This window comes from Schistocerca gregaria, chromosome 3 (genome assembly GCF_023897955.1).
Source record: "Schistocerca gregaria isolate iqSchGreg1 chromosome 3, iqSchGreg1.2, whole genome shotgun sequence".
NCBI classification, from domain to species: domain Eukaryota; kingdom Metazoa; phylum Arthropoda; class Insecta; order Orthoptera; family Acrididae; genus Schistocerca; species Schistocerca gregaria.
The window spans coordinates 786,462,279-786,477,918 of NC_064922.1; the positions used below are offsets into that span (position 1 = coordinate 786,462,279).

A 15,640-nucleotide genomic window follows, 5' to 3' on the forward strand; every position below is an offset into this window, starting at 1 on the left:
TTTCAGTTGTTAAAGAGCTGATGATAGGTTTCAGGTGTGGTGCAGACCCTACAAAGCCACGGACCCACATTGTCAACAAGGCATTGTGCAAACTTATTAATGGTGTGGGCTGCGTTTACACAAAATGGACTGGGCCCTCTGGCCCAACTGAACCAATCATTGACTGATAATTGTTATGTTTGGGTACTTCGAGAATATTTGCAGCCATTCATGGACTTCATGGTCCCAAACAATGATGGAATTTGTGTGGATGACAGTGTGCCAGGTCACAGTTGCTTGCAAATTGGTTTGAAGGACATTCTGGAGATTTCAGGCGAATGATTTGGCCATCCAGATCACTCAACATGATTCCCATTTAACATTTATGGGACATAAGCAAGAGGTCAGTTCATGTACAAAACCCCAGACTAGCAACACTTTCGTAATTGACAGCTGTAGAGACAGCATGGCTCAATATTTATGCAGGTTACTTCCTATGACTTTTTCAGTGCTTACCATGTCAAGTTGCTGTACTGTCCTGGGGAAAGGAGGTCCGACATGATATGAGGTGGTGTCCCATGACATACAGGGTACGTTCCGAAAGTAATGCAATTGAATTTCCCGCGCCGCTCCTAGTAGTCGGAGTGGGAGCGGGCCACATGGAGTAGGTGGGGGGGACGCTAAGCTTTGCCGCGAAACCGGTTTCAGTGCTCTCCGAGCTGTGGAAGCGGCAGGACGTCTGTTATTGTAAACCTCTGCGCGCCGACCGTGTCACGGAAAGACCAACCGAGCGGAAATTTCAAGTGAACTTTTGCAACGTGTTGAAATTGAACCTGATTATTTGGACAACGTCATTACTGGTGATGAAACCTGGGTTTTTGAATACGACCCAGAAACAAAACGCCAAAGCTCTGAGTGGCACACTGATCAGTCCTCCAAGCCCAAAAAGGCAAGAATGAGCAAATAAAAAGTGAAAACAATGCTCATTGTCTTTTTCGACAGCAAAGGAGTGGTCCATAAGGAGTTTGTTCCTCAAGGACAGACAGTTAACGCTGCCTACTACGTGGATGTGCTGGAAAGACTCCGCAAAAGGGTCGTCAGGACGAGAAAGAACATCTCCGCTACCTGGCAACTCCATCACGACAACGTGCCTTGCCACAACGCGCTACGAGTCCGCGAGTTCCTGGCCAAACACCAGGTGCCAACGCTGCCCCACCCCCCCTATAGTCCTGACCTCGCCCCAGCTGACTTCATTTTGTTTCCTAGGATTAAGTCAGCCCTGAAAGGAACCCGTTTTTCGTCCATAGATGAGATCCAATCCGCCGTGACGAAGACCTTGCGAGAGGTCCCAGAAGACGCCTTCCAGGGCGCGTACCGGTCATGGCAGAGTCGCTGGAAAAAATGTGTAGAGGCCCAAGGACAGTACTTTGAAGAATTTTAAGTGTTTGTGCAAATCTGTTCAATAAATTACTTTAAAAAAAATAATTGCATTACTTTCGGAACGCACCCTGTATGTCACCTGTGCATTCATTTAAAACAACACAATTGTGACGCAGTCTTTCTCAAATATTGTTCCTCTAACATTATTGGATAACAGATCTGCCAAACAATTATTCTCTGCTCATAATAAACTTTGGTGGCTATCATCCCTGTAACAGCACATTAGTCCCAAATCTCCGTGTATTTGATGAAATTGTTGTAGATACCAATTCTGTTCATAGGCTGCCAGATTAGTTGTTGGAGCCAGTTATGCGATAATGAAATCGGTATTACATTGTAATAGTGATTTTCATACAGCTGGTCCATAGGAACCCCCACTTTTTATTACATATTCATGTAGTATGTAAAGAAATATGAATGTTTTAGTTGGGCAACTTTTTTCAGTTTGTGATAGATGTAATAGCCACAAACGTATAAGTACGTGGTACCACGTAACATTCCGCCAGTGGGGATGGTATTTGCTTCGTGATACGTTACCCATGTTAAAATGGACCTTTTACCAATTGTAGAAAAGGTCGATATTGTGTAGATGTATGGCTATTGTGATCTAATTGTCCAACGGGAATGTGCTATGTATGCTACTCAGTATCCTGGACGACATCATCCAAGTGTCCGGACCATTCGCCAGATAGTTACGTTATTGAAGGAAACAGGAAGTGTTCAGCCACATGTGAAATGTCAACTGCAACCTGCAACAAAGGTGTTTTAGCTGCTGTCACGGCTAATCCGCACATCAGTAGCAGACAAATCGTGCAAGAATCGGGAATCTCAAAAACGTCGGTGTTCAGAATGCTACATCAACATTGACGGCACGCGTACCACATTTCTATGCGCCAGGAATTGCATGGTGACAACTTTGTACATCATGTACAGTTCTGCCACTGGACACAAGAGAAATTGCGGGACGATGACAGATTTTTTGCACGCGTTTTATTTAGCGACGCAGCATCATTTACCAACAACGGTGACATAAACCGGCATAATATGCCACTGTTGAGAGGAATGTCATTACACGTATTGCTAAATGCATTGAGGTTGATGGACGTCATTTTGAGCATTTATTGCATTAATGTGGTATTTACAGGTAATCACGCTGTAATAGCATGAGTTCTCAGAAATGATAAGTTCACAAAGGTACATGTATCACATTGGAAAACCAAAATAAAATGTTCAAATGTCCCTACGTTCTTTAGTTTAATTTAAAAAACCTACCTGTTATCAGCTGTTCGTCTAAAATTGTGACCCATGTGTTTGTGACTATTACAGCGCCATCTATCACAAAGCGAAAAAAAGTGGCCCAACTAAAACATTCGTATTTCTTTATGTACTACATGAATATGTAATAAAAAATCGGGGTTCCTATTTAAAAAAATGCAGTTGATATCCGTTTGACCTATGGCAGTGCCATCTAGCGGGCCAACCATAGCGCCACCTGGTTTCCCCTTCAAGCTAGACAAGTTTAGTTCTTTGTAGTTTTTTCGTTTGACACTTATTTAGTGAGATATTTGGCCCGGTCACGATCAATGGACCACCCTGTATATGCTTAACTTCTCATTCAGCCTTTGGTGAATGAGTCAGTCCCTGCTTTTACCATATGGTCGGGACCTGTCTGTCCTTTCAAGTTTAGGCTATCTGTGAATGACTCAACAACTGATACATTTGTATCTGGCAGCTGGTAGATACCTCCAGTTATTAATCTAAATCCACCGATTCCAGTTACTCTCACTTGTATGCATTTGCAGTCAAATTCATTTTGAACTTCCAGGACTTAACGTTTTGACTTGTTGCTGTAAATAATTTACCTCCTTGAGCATCTAATGTATTTTTCCAGTATATGTTACATTTATGGTTATAGAGTTAAATGCTTTCTGCTATGAATTTCACAATATTCTCAATTCTTTATGTCATTTGTATGTGTCATCTTTCTATGAGAGATTTGAGTTCTGGGATTTTGCTGTGACTGTTTTATTTGTTATCAAATAAGATAGTCATTGTCTGTATGTGATAATCTACCAGTTTTTATAAATTGTTTCTCAGTGTCCTTAAGAAAGTGTTTGCCACACTTATTCTGTCACCCAAGTTGCCATTTCTTTTACAGTGCACACGTTCTTTATCCAGGGTGACTTTACAGGTCTCCTCCCTGTAAGGAAGGCTGAGGACTCAGCAGCCAAGTTCCCTGGTCTAAAAGCTTCACTTGGATCCATAACAGTAAACACTCATTAGTCCTCAGGACAATACTCCATATTCACTGCTACAATGACACTAAACGTGCAAGACCTGAAAATTACATTCATGTAGTCGATTAGTACTGGTCTCATAGTTACTGTTTATTATATTTGTTGCCGTCCAAACAAAACTGTCATCTAACTCTATGAGAAGGCTTCCAGTTTTTCTCTCACTTTGGTTTCCTAAACCAGGATAAAAATAAGTAGCAGGATAACAGTGTTTGCAGTACTGATGAGAAAATGTTTCTCCAATTCAGTTGTTTCTTTTGCTCAGATCTGTCAACACCTGTCATGTAAATGCTACAGTATACTAGAAAATTGGAGTTCAACCACCCCCTCCCCCCATTTAGTGTTCAACAAATCATCCTCTTGTAGTGCTCTCATCGTCAACAAGCTGTAAAATCTTAATCTTAATGCCTCCTTTTCTGCCAAGAAATTTAATCTATGTCATGTACAAAGATATCATTATGTAAAATGCACCACACTTGTTCTTCTGACTGAAATGTTCACATAAATCTTACATATGATAGTGCAGCTTGTGTGATTGTTTTGAAAAGAGAATGAAGATATCATTTCTCATCCTTTCCTATCCAACCTTCTATTCCATCCTTAATTGTCTTGTCATTAATGCAATGCTAAACTTTCATCTTCCTTCCTTGCTGATTGTGCAGTTGTTGCAGTTTTTGGTGTCCTCCTTGTATACTACATTCAAGAGAGAATGATTCAGGCGCTCATTTCTTATGTCAAAAAACTGAAGAACAAACTCTTGGCAGTAAACCTTCTTAAAGATAGAATATAATGACGACACAGCATTCCAGACTTGCATTATTTCACAAATGTACCAACATAATATAAACAAAATTTCATTTGTGTGAACACCGCCCCTGTGCTGATCAGAGAACTTTTCACATTATCTTCCCTTGTTTTGGTGTTCTGCATTCATACAGATGTTTTATAATTTGTGAAATAATTATTTTCCAAAGTACTTCAGTGCACGCTCCTCTTACTTTGTGTGAATGTTAGATTTCAGATGCCAAACAAAGACAATGAGGTTTCCTATGATTGAAAATTAGACAGGTGGGTTTCAGTATAACATCTGAAATTAGCAATTCAGATTATAAAATTAAATTGATGTAGGTGAAAGTTAAAAGAGAGACCAGGAAATCATTTAATAAATGTTACATATAACAGCCAAATAATAAATGATAGCAACCGGATAGCCAACGTATTTAATAATCACTTCCTTGAGGTAACTCAGCAGATTGTCGTGGACAGTTCCAGAAATAAGCCAATAGAGTAAATGCAAGAAGTAACATACAGGCAAACTGCAATTCTCCATGTCTGTCAAGAAATTAAGAATGTAATAAACTCCCTCATAACCAGAAACTCAAGTATTTGATGATAATGTCTTGAGTAAAATAATAAAATTCTGTTCTTCACATATGTGCAGTGTATTAGTGAAATATGCAATACATCACTGTTACAAGGGATTTTCCAGACTGAAAGATACTTTTGCCAAATCTCTTTATATGAAAGGTAGTAAGACAGGTATATTAACAATTACTGATCATTCTCACCACTTACCTCTCCACTGAACATGCTGTTTTTCAAAACATGAATTGGATTGTGCAAAATTTAAAATGCAAAATATGGCCAACTGATTATTTTTGTAACTTGTCAAAAAGCATTTGATAGGGCAATTCACAATATTCTCTTACAGAGGGTCAAATGTTATGGTATTAGAGATGATACTGGTAGAGCTTGCACATTATAACTTGGGATCTGTGCAGAACCACATTATTGTTCTCTGTTTTGGCCAGAAACAGCCCTTTGTTTCAAAGAAGTGGTTCGCTCATGCCTTCTGAACTGTATGGTTTGTCCATTGAAAGTGGTTGTCTCAGTTGTTTACATACTGATTTTCTTATTCAGTGATCTAGTAAAAAGAAACAAATGATTTATTGAGTCATTGGTCATACAAGTGTTTGCAGTCTCGCTACTATAGCTTAGGAGTTCCACTTGTAAGTAGTTTTCAGCTGTTGAACTGCACCGCCCAAAAATGTGCGGCGGCCACAGTTAATGAAACACCCACAACTACCATCGCTCCACCTCTACCATGATGTGCGCACATGTACATGTTGTGTGCATACTCACAATTGTTTTACATCCTATCTAACCAAAATGGTGCATAGCATCGCGTTAAGAAACTTAAGGATTGTATGGAATGAAAAAGCACCTTCATAAGGGGGAATAATCATCACAGGCAAACCATAGGGATCAATATTGGGTCTGCTCTTGTTTTCCCATCATATATCCAAGAAGCAGAAATAATACTCTTTGATGACCATGCAGGCATTATAATAAAGTCTAATGGAGCAACTTCAATACTTCAGAATGTAAATATGCGGGGCATTCCATATTGATTTACACTTAATTTTTTTCTGAGAGTCATGGTGCGCTATTTGACTCATCGTTACAGTTGCAAGTACGCAGTACTTTGATCCAACCATAGGCGGCAGGATAGCCACTAGAAGTTTAATCCCTATACAGTGCAACCCATTTTCCCAACTGCTGTCATTACATGTGTGGACAACAGGTTGGCACTGTACAATGTGGTTGGTTTCTGTGGAAGACAGGGGGTAAACGCAGGATATTCACAGGTGATTGGTGGCGATGTGTGGAGTGTGTGCACCATCACAAAAAATGGTCTTGCAACATGACAGTGCTCATCCCCATGTGAATCAAACAACCAAGGCCGCCATTGGTGAAATGGCATTCCATGTATTTCTAAACCCTTTGTATTCTCTGACTTTGCCCCTTTAACTTCTGTTTATCCTTTTCACAACATTTTTCTGCAGTCTGCTTGTAGTTTCTGGAAGTCTGTGGAATGAAGTCCATGCAGAGGTTTCTTCACAGTCGTAAATAAGTACTAACCAGAATGGGCCAAGTCCCTGGAATCCCATTACAGCGATGGCAGCCGTGGTGTTCCAGCTTGCATGGAGACTGACACTGTTGTGTTGAAAGAGCACTTTTCGTGATGGTGCACATTCTTCACACACTGCCACTAATAGCCTGTCAATATCCTCAGTATTTACACCATTAAAATATGTGATCATCTTCCCAATAATATAAAAATTTCTCATTCTGAACCATAGTAAAAGGTTGCAATTATTATCCACTGGACTTTCAAATAACTGCCAATGGTGTGTGATTAAATGCATTTTTCTATTGTAATAGATAAGAGTGGCAGTAGATAAGAACTGAAACTTCAGAACTGTTTAGGATTACTGGAAATAATTTCTCTGAATTTTGTTGTAGGGGATGTTTGATGCATTGTGTCCTCCCGAGTGGTCAAGACCAAGAAAGAGACTGTGTGTAGTGCTAGTATCTCAAGACACACCATACCATGATGATGCAAGACAAGCACTAAGGGATTTTGCCCAGGAATCGTCATACAATGTGGAAAGAGTTCGTTTTGTGTATATTTTCCAGGAGAAACAAATGGAGTTTATAAATGCACTAACAAGTGGTATGTAACAGGGGCAGTACTCACTCCTCAGTATGTCAGATTTATTACGTACTCTAATTTTTTGAAGTTTTTTTATTTTGTATTTCATGTCTACAATTAGTTTAGTAAGCAGTGGATTTACTATAATGGAAACTCAATTTGTTTCATGTGACAAATGTTGTAATTTAGAGTGCAAGCTGCCAAATGAATACCAAGTTTTGGAAAGTGAAGTCAGCCAAACAGTTGTTGGGATTTTCCATGAATAATATTTGTTTCCAACTCACGCGTGTACTGAAAACTAAAACTAGTGGCTCATGTAGATGTATTCCAGTTTGTTCCCACTCATCAAAATGAAGACAGAATATTCATTTGACTTTAAACAAGTTAAATAGATTTGTGATACGTTTCTGCTTTTGTCACATTAATTGCTCTCTATGTAGGTACACACATCTCTTCAAATACCAGAACAATTCAGATAACCTTGCATAATAAGCCTTTTGCTGCTTGTGAGAATGTTGTTCAGAATTCTTAAACTTGAAATTGGATGTAAGTAGAATAATATAAGTTAGTTTTATAGCTTGTGGCTCATGATAGACTTCAAAAAGTAAAATGGTGAAGCCCATGCGTTTATTCATTTGCATAAAGATTACCCAGCTATTTTACAGTCTTAACTGTACGTCTTCTGATGATTTTAAATGTTTTCCACCTCTTTACATTGTTGAAATCTCTTTCTAGTCCAACAAATGGTATGAAAATATCTTGGTTTTTCTTGAGTCTTGCTTCAGTATCAAGCACAATGTCAGAACTACCTTTCAGTTACCGTTTCCTCTCCCGAAGTCAAACTGTGTCATCTAATAGTCCTCAGTTTTATTCTCCATTATTTTATATCAGCAAATAATAAAAAGACACACATTGCCCTCCATTACACATGCTAAGGTAACTCGTGGAGTGCAGATATTGGTGTAAATTTGATGGTACCTTTTTAATTTGACAACAGAATTTTGTAACTGGCATAATTTATGGTGGTAGAAGCTTGTGAAAGAATTGTTTTCTCTGTGTACATTCCACGACACCAGATAGAAATAGTTAAATTAATACTCTAGCACACAAAACAGGAGTAATGTAGAAGGAACAATGGAAAATAGGTAAAATAAGTTGATTTAACTAATTAATGGAAAATCTCATATAAAGATGTGAAACAATTACTAACAAAGAGATAGAGGGGCTGGCCAGTACTTACCTCAGCTCAGTACAGCCGATAGAAACAGCCCCTCTATCTCTTTGTTAGTAATTGTTTCACATCAAAATAAGTTGATTATCATTTTGTATGTATTAAACAAGAAGTTGTGCAAATATTCAGATGAGCTTGTGTACAGTTTCTGAAACTACTGAAGGCTCCTTTATTTTAAATTAAAAAAACTTGCTGTTTTATATAGAGAAAATAATAGCTTTATAAAAACTTTTGATTTAAGTGGAAACAGATTTTTGCCTGGGTACAAAATTTCATTCTCAACAGGTGAAGGCGGTCCACTGGAGCCTTCCTTACATATTGTTATCATATGGCGGAGAGATGCAAATCATATTAAATATGAATGGTTACCACATACTTGGGATTCTGCCAAGATTAAGGAATGGAATGAAACAAGGGATCAGCTGGAATCCACTATACAGCGATTACTTCATTCAACAGAAGCATTAACATATGAGGCTGTTATCAAGGTGCACTTTTTTTGTTATCTCTTTGCAAATTTTTCTCATTTGTTCATTACTTTTCTGTGTACTCGTAACTCTTCCACCTGACAGTATTTTTTTGTTTTCATCCTATGATTAAGGTTATACATAACATTTTATGGGCACATATATAAATTCATGGTAATGTTATGTTACCTGTTGCATGTGTTTTAACATTAAATGCTTGAAATACAGGGTGAACTTTAAGAAAACCAACAAACTGCAGGGACAGATTCCCGAATAGAAATGGAAGAGAAAAGGTCCTATGAACATGTGTTCAGAAATGGACGGTGTGTGTGTGCAACTACAGCAAATCATCTTGGAACACTGTGCAGTACTGCATTGCATCTAAGTTACAACAGATGTTCAAAGTGCCCTCATAGGATTGCAGGTGATAGGGATAGTAGTGGTTGTCATGCATTATACACATAATCGTATGTCTGCTTATGCCCTGTTTGCGGGCCACTTGCCTGGAGTTTGTACTAAGGTTCATCTCGATATCCTGTAGGATATCTTGTTTTTTCACAGTCCACCACCTCCCTGCACATTCGTCCATCTGAAAGGACCCATGATCACACAAGTGCCCAAAAAGGGTGTGAAATGTTGTGCAATGGGGTTGGTGTCTATGAGGGTACTTGTTTTGGTACTGCCATGCCACTACTCGACCATTTCCATCTGCATGGCGTACACAGATACCATCTCGGCTTGTTCCTGATGTGAATACCAGACCTTTCTGCTGCTTACAGTATGCTGTGTCAATCACCAAGGCTGCAACACACAAAGGATATGGGCAGAGGATCATTCATTTGTCAGTGCCATCTATCGTGGCAATCGTGTGTTTCCGGACATATGTTCATAGGACCTTTTTTCCTCCATTTCCAGTCAGGGATTAGCCCTGTAGTTTATTGGTTTTATTAATGTTCACCCTGTCCATGCAGATGGGAGTATTATGCTCAATTATTGATGATGGTACAGTTGATGAACATACTAAAACAAATGTAGTTTTTTGAGGTTGACATGTAAATTGTGAATATATCCCCAAGTATTTTTCTGATTCATGATCTTGCAGTCTAGATGTATTAAATAAAATAATATGAATATCTTTATCGAAACAGACCACATAGCCTATTTTTTGACGTTTATGTAATTTTCATTTGTCTTCCATTTGTACCAAACATCAGTGAAAGTTGTCTTAGTAAAATGAGGCTGTATCAGAATTGTACTCTATGATTTTTATCTATTTAGTCTAAGATATGTTGAGGCAACTGAAGTTTATTATAACTATGGAATTTTAAATTATGAGATTTCTTGATTCACGCTTTCTAAAGTTGTCTGGTGTGGAAATCCTCTTATTTTAACCAGTCAATAATGTCCTCTTTTCTGGAGCTAACTGTAGGCATTGTCCATGATATGTATGAAAGATGTTCATAAATGTTTCAACCAGATGTCCACAGGCAAGGGAAAGCCCAGGATGAAATAACAGTGACTTTATGAAAGGATAGATTAGTATTCATCACATAGAGGAGGCATTGAGTTGCAGAAAAGCACAGTGAAAAGACTACTAAAACTTCTAGCTCTCAACCAAAAAGGACTTCTTCGGAAATAGAAGCCGTGTAAACACAAGCATACGCACACACTTGCACAAACATATGTGCATACTCACTTTCTCTGACTATAGTGCTTTTTATTTTCAAAGACTTGCTGAAATAAATTTCTATTCGTTTCATCTTAATAGTTTTTTGAGTTCTATTGAAAGGCATCTTCAGTTTATCAAAAGAGCTGATCATTTTCTTTAATAGAGAACTTAAATTAGTCTCCAAACTGCGTCTACTAGAAAAATGTCAGTGTTCACGATGCTCTTCTCTGCATGTCTCCTTTTTCCTAATGTGTGTGTGAGGATAAGAATGACACAAAAATTGTTTTCTCATTTTAAGGAGTATCATTTTGATGTCAGTAACTCTCCATGTTCAGGAAGACCTCCGGGCAATTATTCACAAAAAGTGGAAAGCTCTAAGATATTTTGCAAGTCGTGAAACATATGTCAGAAAGACAGTTTAGAGGCCATAGGAGGGGCGTGTTCATTGCAGTTATCAAAAATATTGTCTCTATTGAGGTCTACACCTACATCCACATGGATACTCTGCAAATCACATTCAAGTGCCTGGCAGAGGGTTCATCAAACCACCTTCCCAGTTCTGTATTATTCCAATCTCGTATAGCATGCGGAAAGAATGAACATCTATATTTTTCCGTATGAGCTCCGATTTCCCTTATTTTATCGTGGTGATCATTCCTTGCTATGTAGGTTGGTGTCAACAAAATATTTTCGCATTCGGAGGAGAAAGATGGGGATCGTAATTTTGTGAGAAGATTCCGCCGCAATGAAAAACTCCCTTTCTTTTAATGATTTCCAGCCCAAATCCTGTATCATTTCTGTGACACTCTCTCCCATATTTCACAATTATACAAAACATGCTGCCTTTCTTTGAACTTTTCTGATGTACTCAGTCAGTCCTATCTGGTAAGGATCCCACACTGCTCAGCAGTACTCTTTAAGAGGACAGACAAACGTTGTGTATGCATTCTTCTTAGTAGGTCTGTTACATTTTCTCTAAGTGTCCTGCCAATAAAACACAGTCTTTGGTTAGCCTTGCCCGCAACATCTTCCATGTGTCCCTTCCAATTTAAGTTGTTCGTGATTGTAATACCTAGGTATTTAGTTGAATTTACGGCTATTAGATTAGACTTATTTATTGTGTAACCGAAATTTAACAAGTTCCTTTTAGCACTCATGTGGATGACCTCACACTTCTCGTTATTGAGGGCCAACTGCCAATTTTTGCACTATTCAGCTATATTTTCTAAATCATTTTGCAGTTTGTTTTGATCTTCTGACTTTATTAGTCGATAAACGACAGCGTCATCTGCAAACAACCGAAGATGGCTGCTCAGATTGTCTCCAAAATCGTTTATATAGATAAGGAACAGATAAGGGCCTATAACAGTACCTAGGGGAATGCCAGAAATCACTTCTGTTTTACTCAATGACTTTCTGTCAGTTAGTATGAACCGTGATCTCTCTGACAGAAAATCACAAATCCAGCCACATAACTGAGACGATACTCCATAAGTACGCAATTTCACTATGAGTCGCTTGTGTGGTACAGTGCAAAAGCCTTCTGGAAATCCAGAAATGCAGAATCAATCTGAAATCCCTTGTCAATAGCACTCAACACTTCATGTGAATAAAGAGCTAGATGTGTTTCACAGGAACGATGTTTTCTAAACCCATGTTGACTGTGTGTCAGTAGACCGTTTTCTTCAAGGTAATTCCATAACGTTCGAACACAATATATGTTTTAAAATCCTGCTGCAAGTTGACGTTAACAATATGGGCCTGTAATTTATTGGATTTCTCCTACTACCTTTCTTGAATATTGGTGTGACCTCTGCAACTTTCCAGTCTTTGGGTACAGACCTTCCGTCAAGCGAACGGTTGTATATGATTGTTAATTATGGAGCTAATGCATCAGCATACTCCGAAAGGAACCCAATTGGTATACAGTCTGGACCAGAAGACTTGTTTTTATTAAGTGATTTAATTTGCTTCACTAATCCGAGGATATTTACTTCTACGTTACTCATGTTGGCAGCTGTTCTTGATTCAAATACTGGAATATTTACTTCATCTTCTTTTGTGAAGGCATTGTGAAAGGCTGTGTTTAGTAACTCTGCTTTGACAGCACTGTCTTTGATAGTATCTCCATTGTTATCGCGCAGGGAAGGCATTGATTGTTTCTTGCCGCTAAAATACTTCACATACGACCAGAGTCTCTTTGGATTTTCTGCCAGGTTTTGAGACAAAGTTTCATTGTGGAAATTGTTATAAGCATCTCACATTGAAGTCCATGCTAAATTTCGAGCTTCTGTAAAAGATCGCCAATCTTGGGGATTTTGCATCTGTTTAAATTTGGCGTGTTTGTTTCGTTGTTCCTGCAACAGTGTTCTAACCCGTTTTGTGTACCAAGGAGATCGAAGTTGAATGTGACAGTGAAGTTATCTGGTTGCCTATAACAAGTGTAGTTGAAACCAAGTTAATTGTTGGATGTTTTTACTAGCCACCTGGTTCTGCTGCATCAGTTCTAGAGTCATTCAAAGAAAGCGTACACTCAGTAGCACGTAAATACTCAGATTATGCAATACTCGTTGAAAGTGACTTCAACCTACTGAGTGTAGACTGGGATGTACAGACAGACAGTATACAAAATACCTTTGAACACATTTTCAGAAAACTGTCTTGAGCAGTTAGCTAGCAGCCCACACATGATGGGAATATCGTAGACATTGTAGCTACATATAGACTGGACTTCATCAACAATGCCAGTGGTAGAAATGGGGATTAGTGATCAAGATGTCATTATAGCATCTATGATTAAGAAAGTTAATAAATCAGTCAAGAAGTCTAGGAGAGTGTTTCTGTTAGATAGAGCAGATGAGCAATTATTTTGTTTCACTTAGTTCCAGTAATATGGATGTAGAGGAATTATGGATGAGGTTTAATCAGACTGTAAATTGTGGTCTGGAGACTTATGTGCCTAGTAAGTGGATAAGGGATATAGATGTAGAAAACACCCACCATGGTTTAATGACGAAATTCGGATGATGCTGAGGAAGCAGAGACTATTGCACTCTCGGTTCAAAAGGGAATGCACAAATGACAACATGCAAAGGTTAGTCGAGATTTGTGTGTCAGTAAAAAGATCTATGCACAAAGCTTACCACAACTATCACTATCACACCTTAGCACAAGATCTGGCTGAGAACCTGAGAAAGTTCTAGTCTTATGTAAAATAGCTAAATGGGTCTAAGGCTTCCATTCAGTCCCTTGTTGAACAGTCTGGTGTGACAGTTGTAGATAGCAAAATGAAAGCCGAAGTTTTAAATTTCATGTTGAAGAAATTGTTCAGAAAGGAGAATCGTACAAACATACCACCATTTGACCATCGAACAGACTCCCATATGGATTACATAGTAATAAGCATCCATAAATGAGATTTTTACTCTGCAGTGGAGTGTGCACTGATATGAAAGTTCCTGGCAGATTAAAACTGTGTGCCGGACCGAGACTCGAACTCGGGACCTTTGCCTTTTGCGGCCAAGTGCTCTATAACTGAGCTACCCAAGCACGACTCCCGCTCCGTCCTCACAACTTTACTTCTGCCAGTACCTCGTCTCCTACCTTCCAAACTTTGCAGAAGCTCTCTTTCGAACCTTGCAGAACTAGCACTCCTGAAAGAAAGGATATTGCGGAGACATGGCTTAGCCACAGCCTGGGGGTAGTTTCCAGAATGAGATTTTCACTCTGCAGCGGAGTGTGCGCTGATATGAAACTTCCTGGCAGATTAAAACTGTGTGCCGGACCGAGACTCGAACTCGGGACCTTGCCTTTCGTGGGCAAGTGGTCTACCAGATGAGCTACCCAAGCAAAGGTAGGGAGTTAGTCTCGGTCCGACACACAGTTTTAACCTGCGAGGAAGTTCAATAAGCACCCATGGTGTAGAGAAACAACTGAAAGATTTGAAAGCAAGTAAACCACCATATCCAGGTGGAATCCCAGTTCAATTTTACAATGATTGCTCTATAGCATTGGTCCTTTACATAGCTTGCATTTATCGTAAATCTCTCGCCCAGTACAAAGTCCCTAACAACTGGAAAAAAGCGCAGGCCACTCCAGTGTGTAAGAAGGATAAAAGGTCAGACCTGCAAAATTACATACAAATATCCTTAACTTGTGTTTACGCAGAATCCGTGAACATATTCTGAGTTCGAATACAATAAACTTTCATGAGACTCAGAAGCTTATGTTCATGGATCAGCATGGTTTTAGAAAGCATTTCTCGTGTGGAACTCAGCTTTCTCTTTTCTAACATGATATACTGCAGAGTATGGATGAGGGGTAACAGGCAGTCCATATTTCTGTTTCTGGAAAGCATTTGACACGGTGGCCCATTGCAGGCGGTTAATGTAGATATGAGCATATAGAATAAGTTCACAGATATGTGAGTAGCTGGAAGACTTGTTAAATAGTAGAGCCTTGTATGTTATTCTCGATGGTGGGTTTTCATCAGAGACGAGAATGCCCCTAGGAAGTGTGATTGGACCGCTATTGTTCTCTATATACATAAATGATTTGGTGAACAGTGTGGGCAGCAATTTGCGGTTGTTTGCTGATGATGCCATGGTGTACTGTAAGGTCTCGAATTTGAGTGACTATAGGAAGATAAAAGGCGACTTAGCCCTAAATGTGGAAAAATGTAAGTTAATGCAGATGAGTTGGTAGATCAAACCTCTAATGTTCACATACAGTAATACTAGTGTCCTGTTTGACACAGCTAGGTCGTTTAAATGTCTGGACATAATGTTGCAAAGCGAAATGAGATGGAACAAGCATGTGAGAACTGTGGTACGGAAGACGAGTGGTTGCCTTCAGTTTATTGGGAAAATTTTAGGAAAGAGTGGTTCACCTGTAAAGGAGACAGCATATAGGACACTGGTGCTACCTTTTCTTAAGTACTGCTCAAGTGTTTGGGATCTGTACCAGGTCAGATTGAAGGAAGACATTGAAGCAATTCAGTGGCAGCTTGCTAAATTTGTTTCCAGTAGATTCAAACAATGTGTAAGTGTTAGAAGATGCTTCAGG

General features: G+C 39.0%; 1 protein-coding gene across 1 annotated transcript in view; it reads left to right on the forward strand.

Annotated features, from left to right (window-relative positions):
• Positions 1–15,640, forward strand: part of LOC126354232 (dnaJ homolog subfamily C member 16) — a 162,753-nt gene that overhangs the window by 63,563 nt on the left and 83,550 nt on the right. The window contains exons 7-8 of the mRNA XM_050003727.1: positions 7,020–7,230; positions 8,726–8,928. Of these exons, the coding sequence (XP_049859684.1) occupies positions 7,020–7,230; positions 8,726–8,928 (414 nt within the window). The remainder of the gene's footprint in view (positions 1–7,019; positions 7,231–8,725; positions 8,929–15,640) is intronic.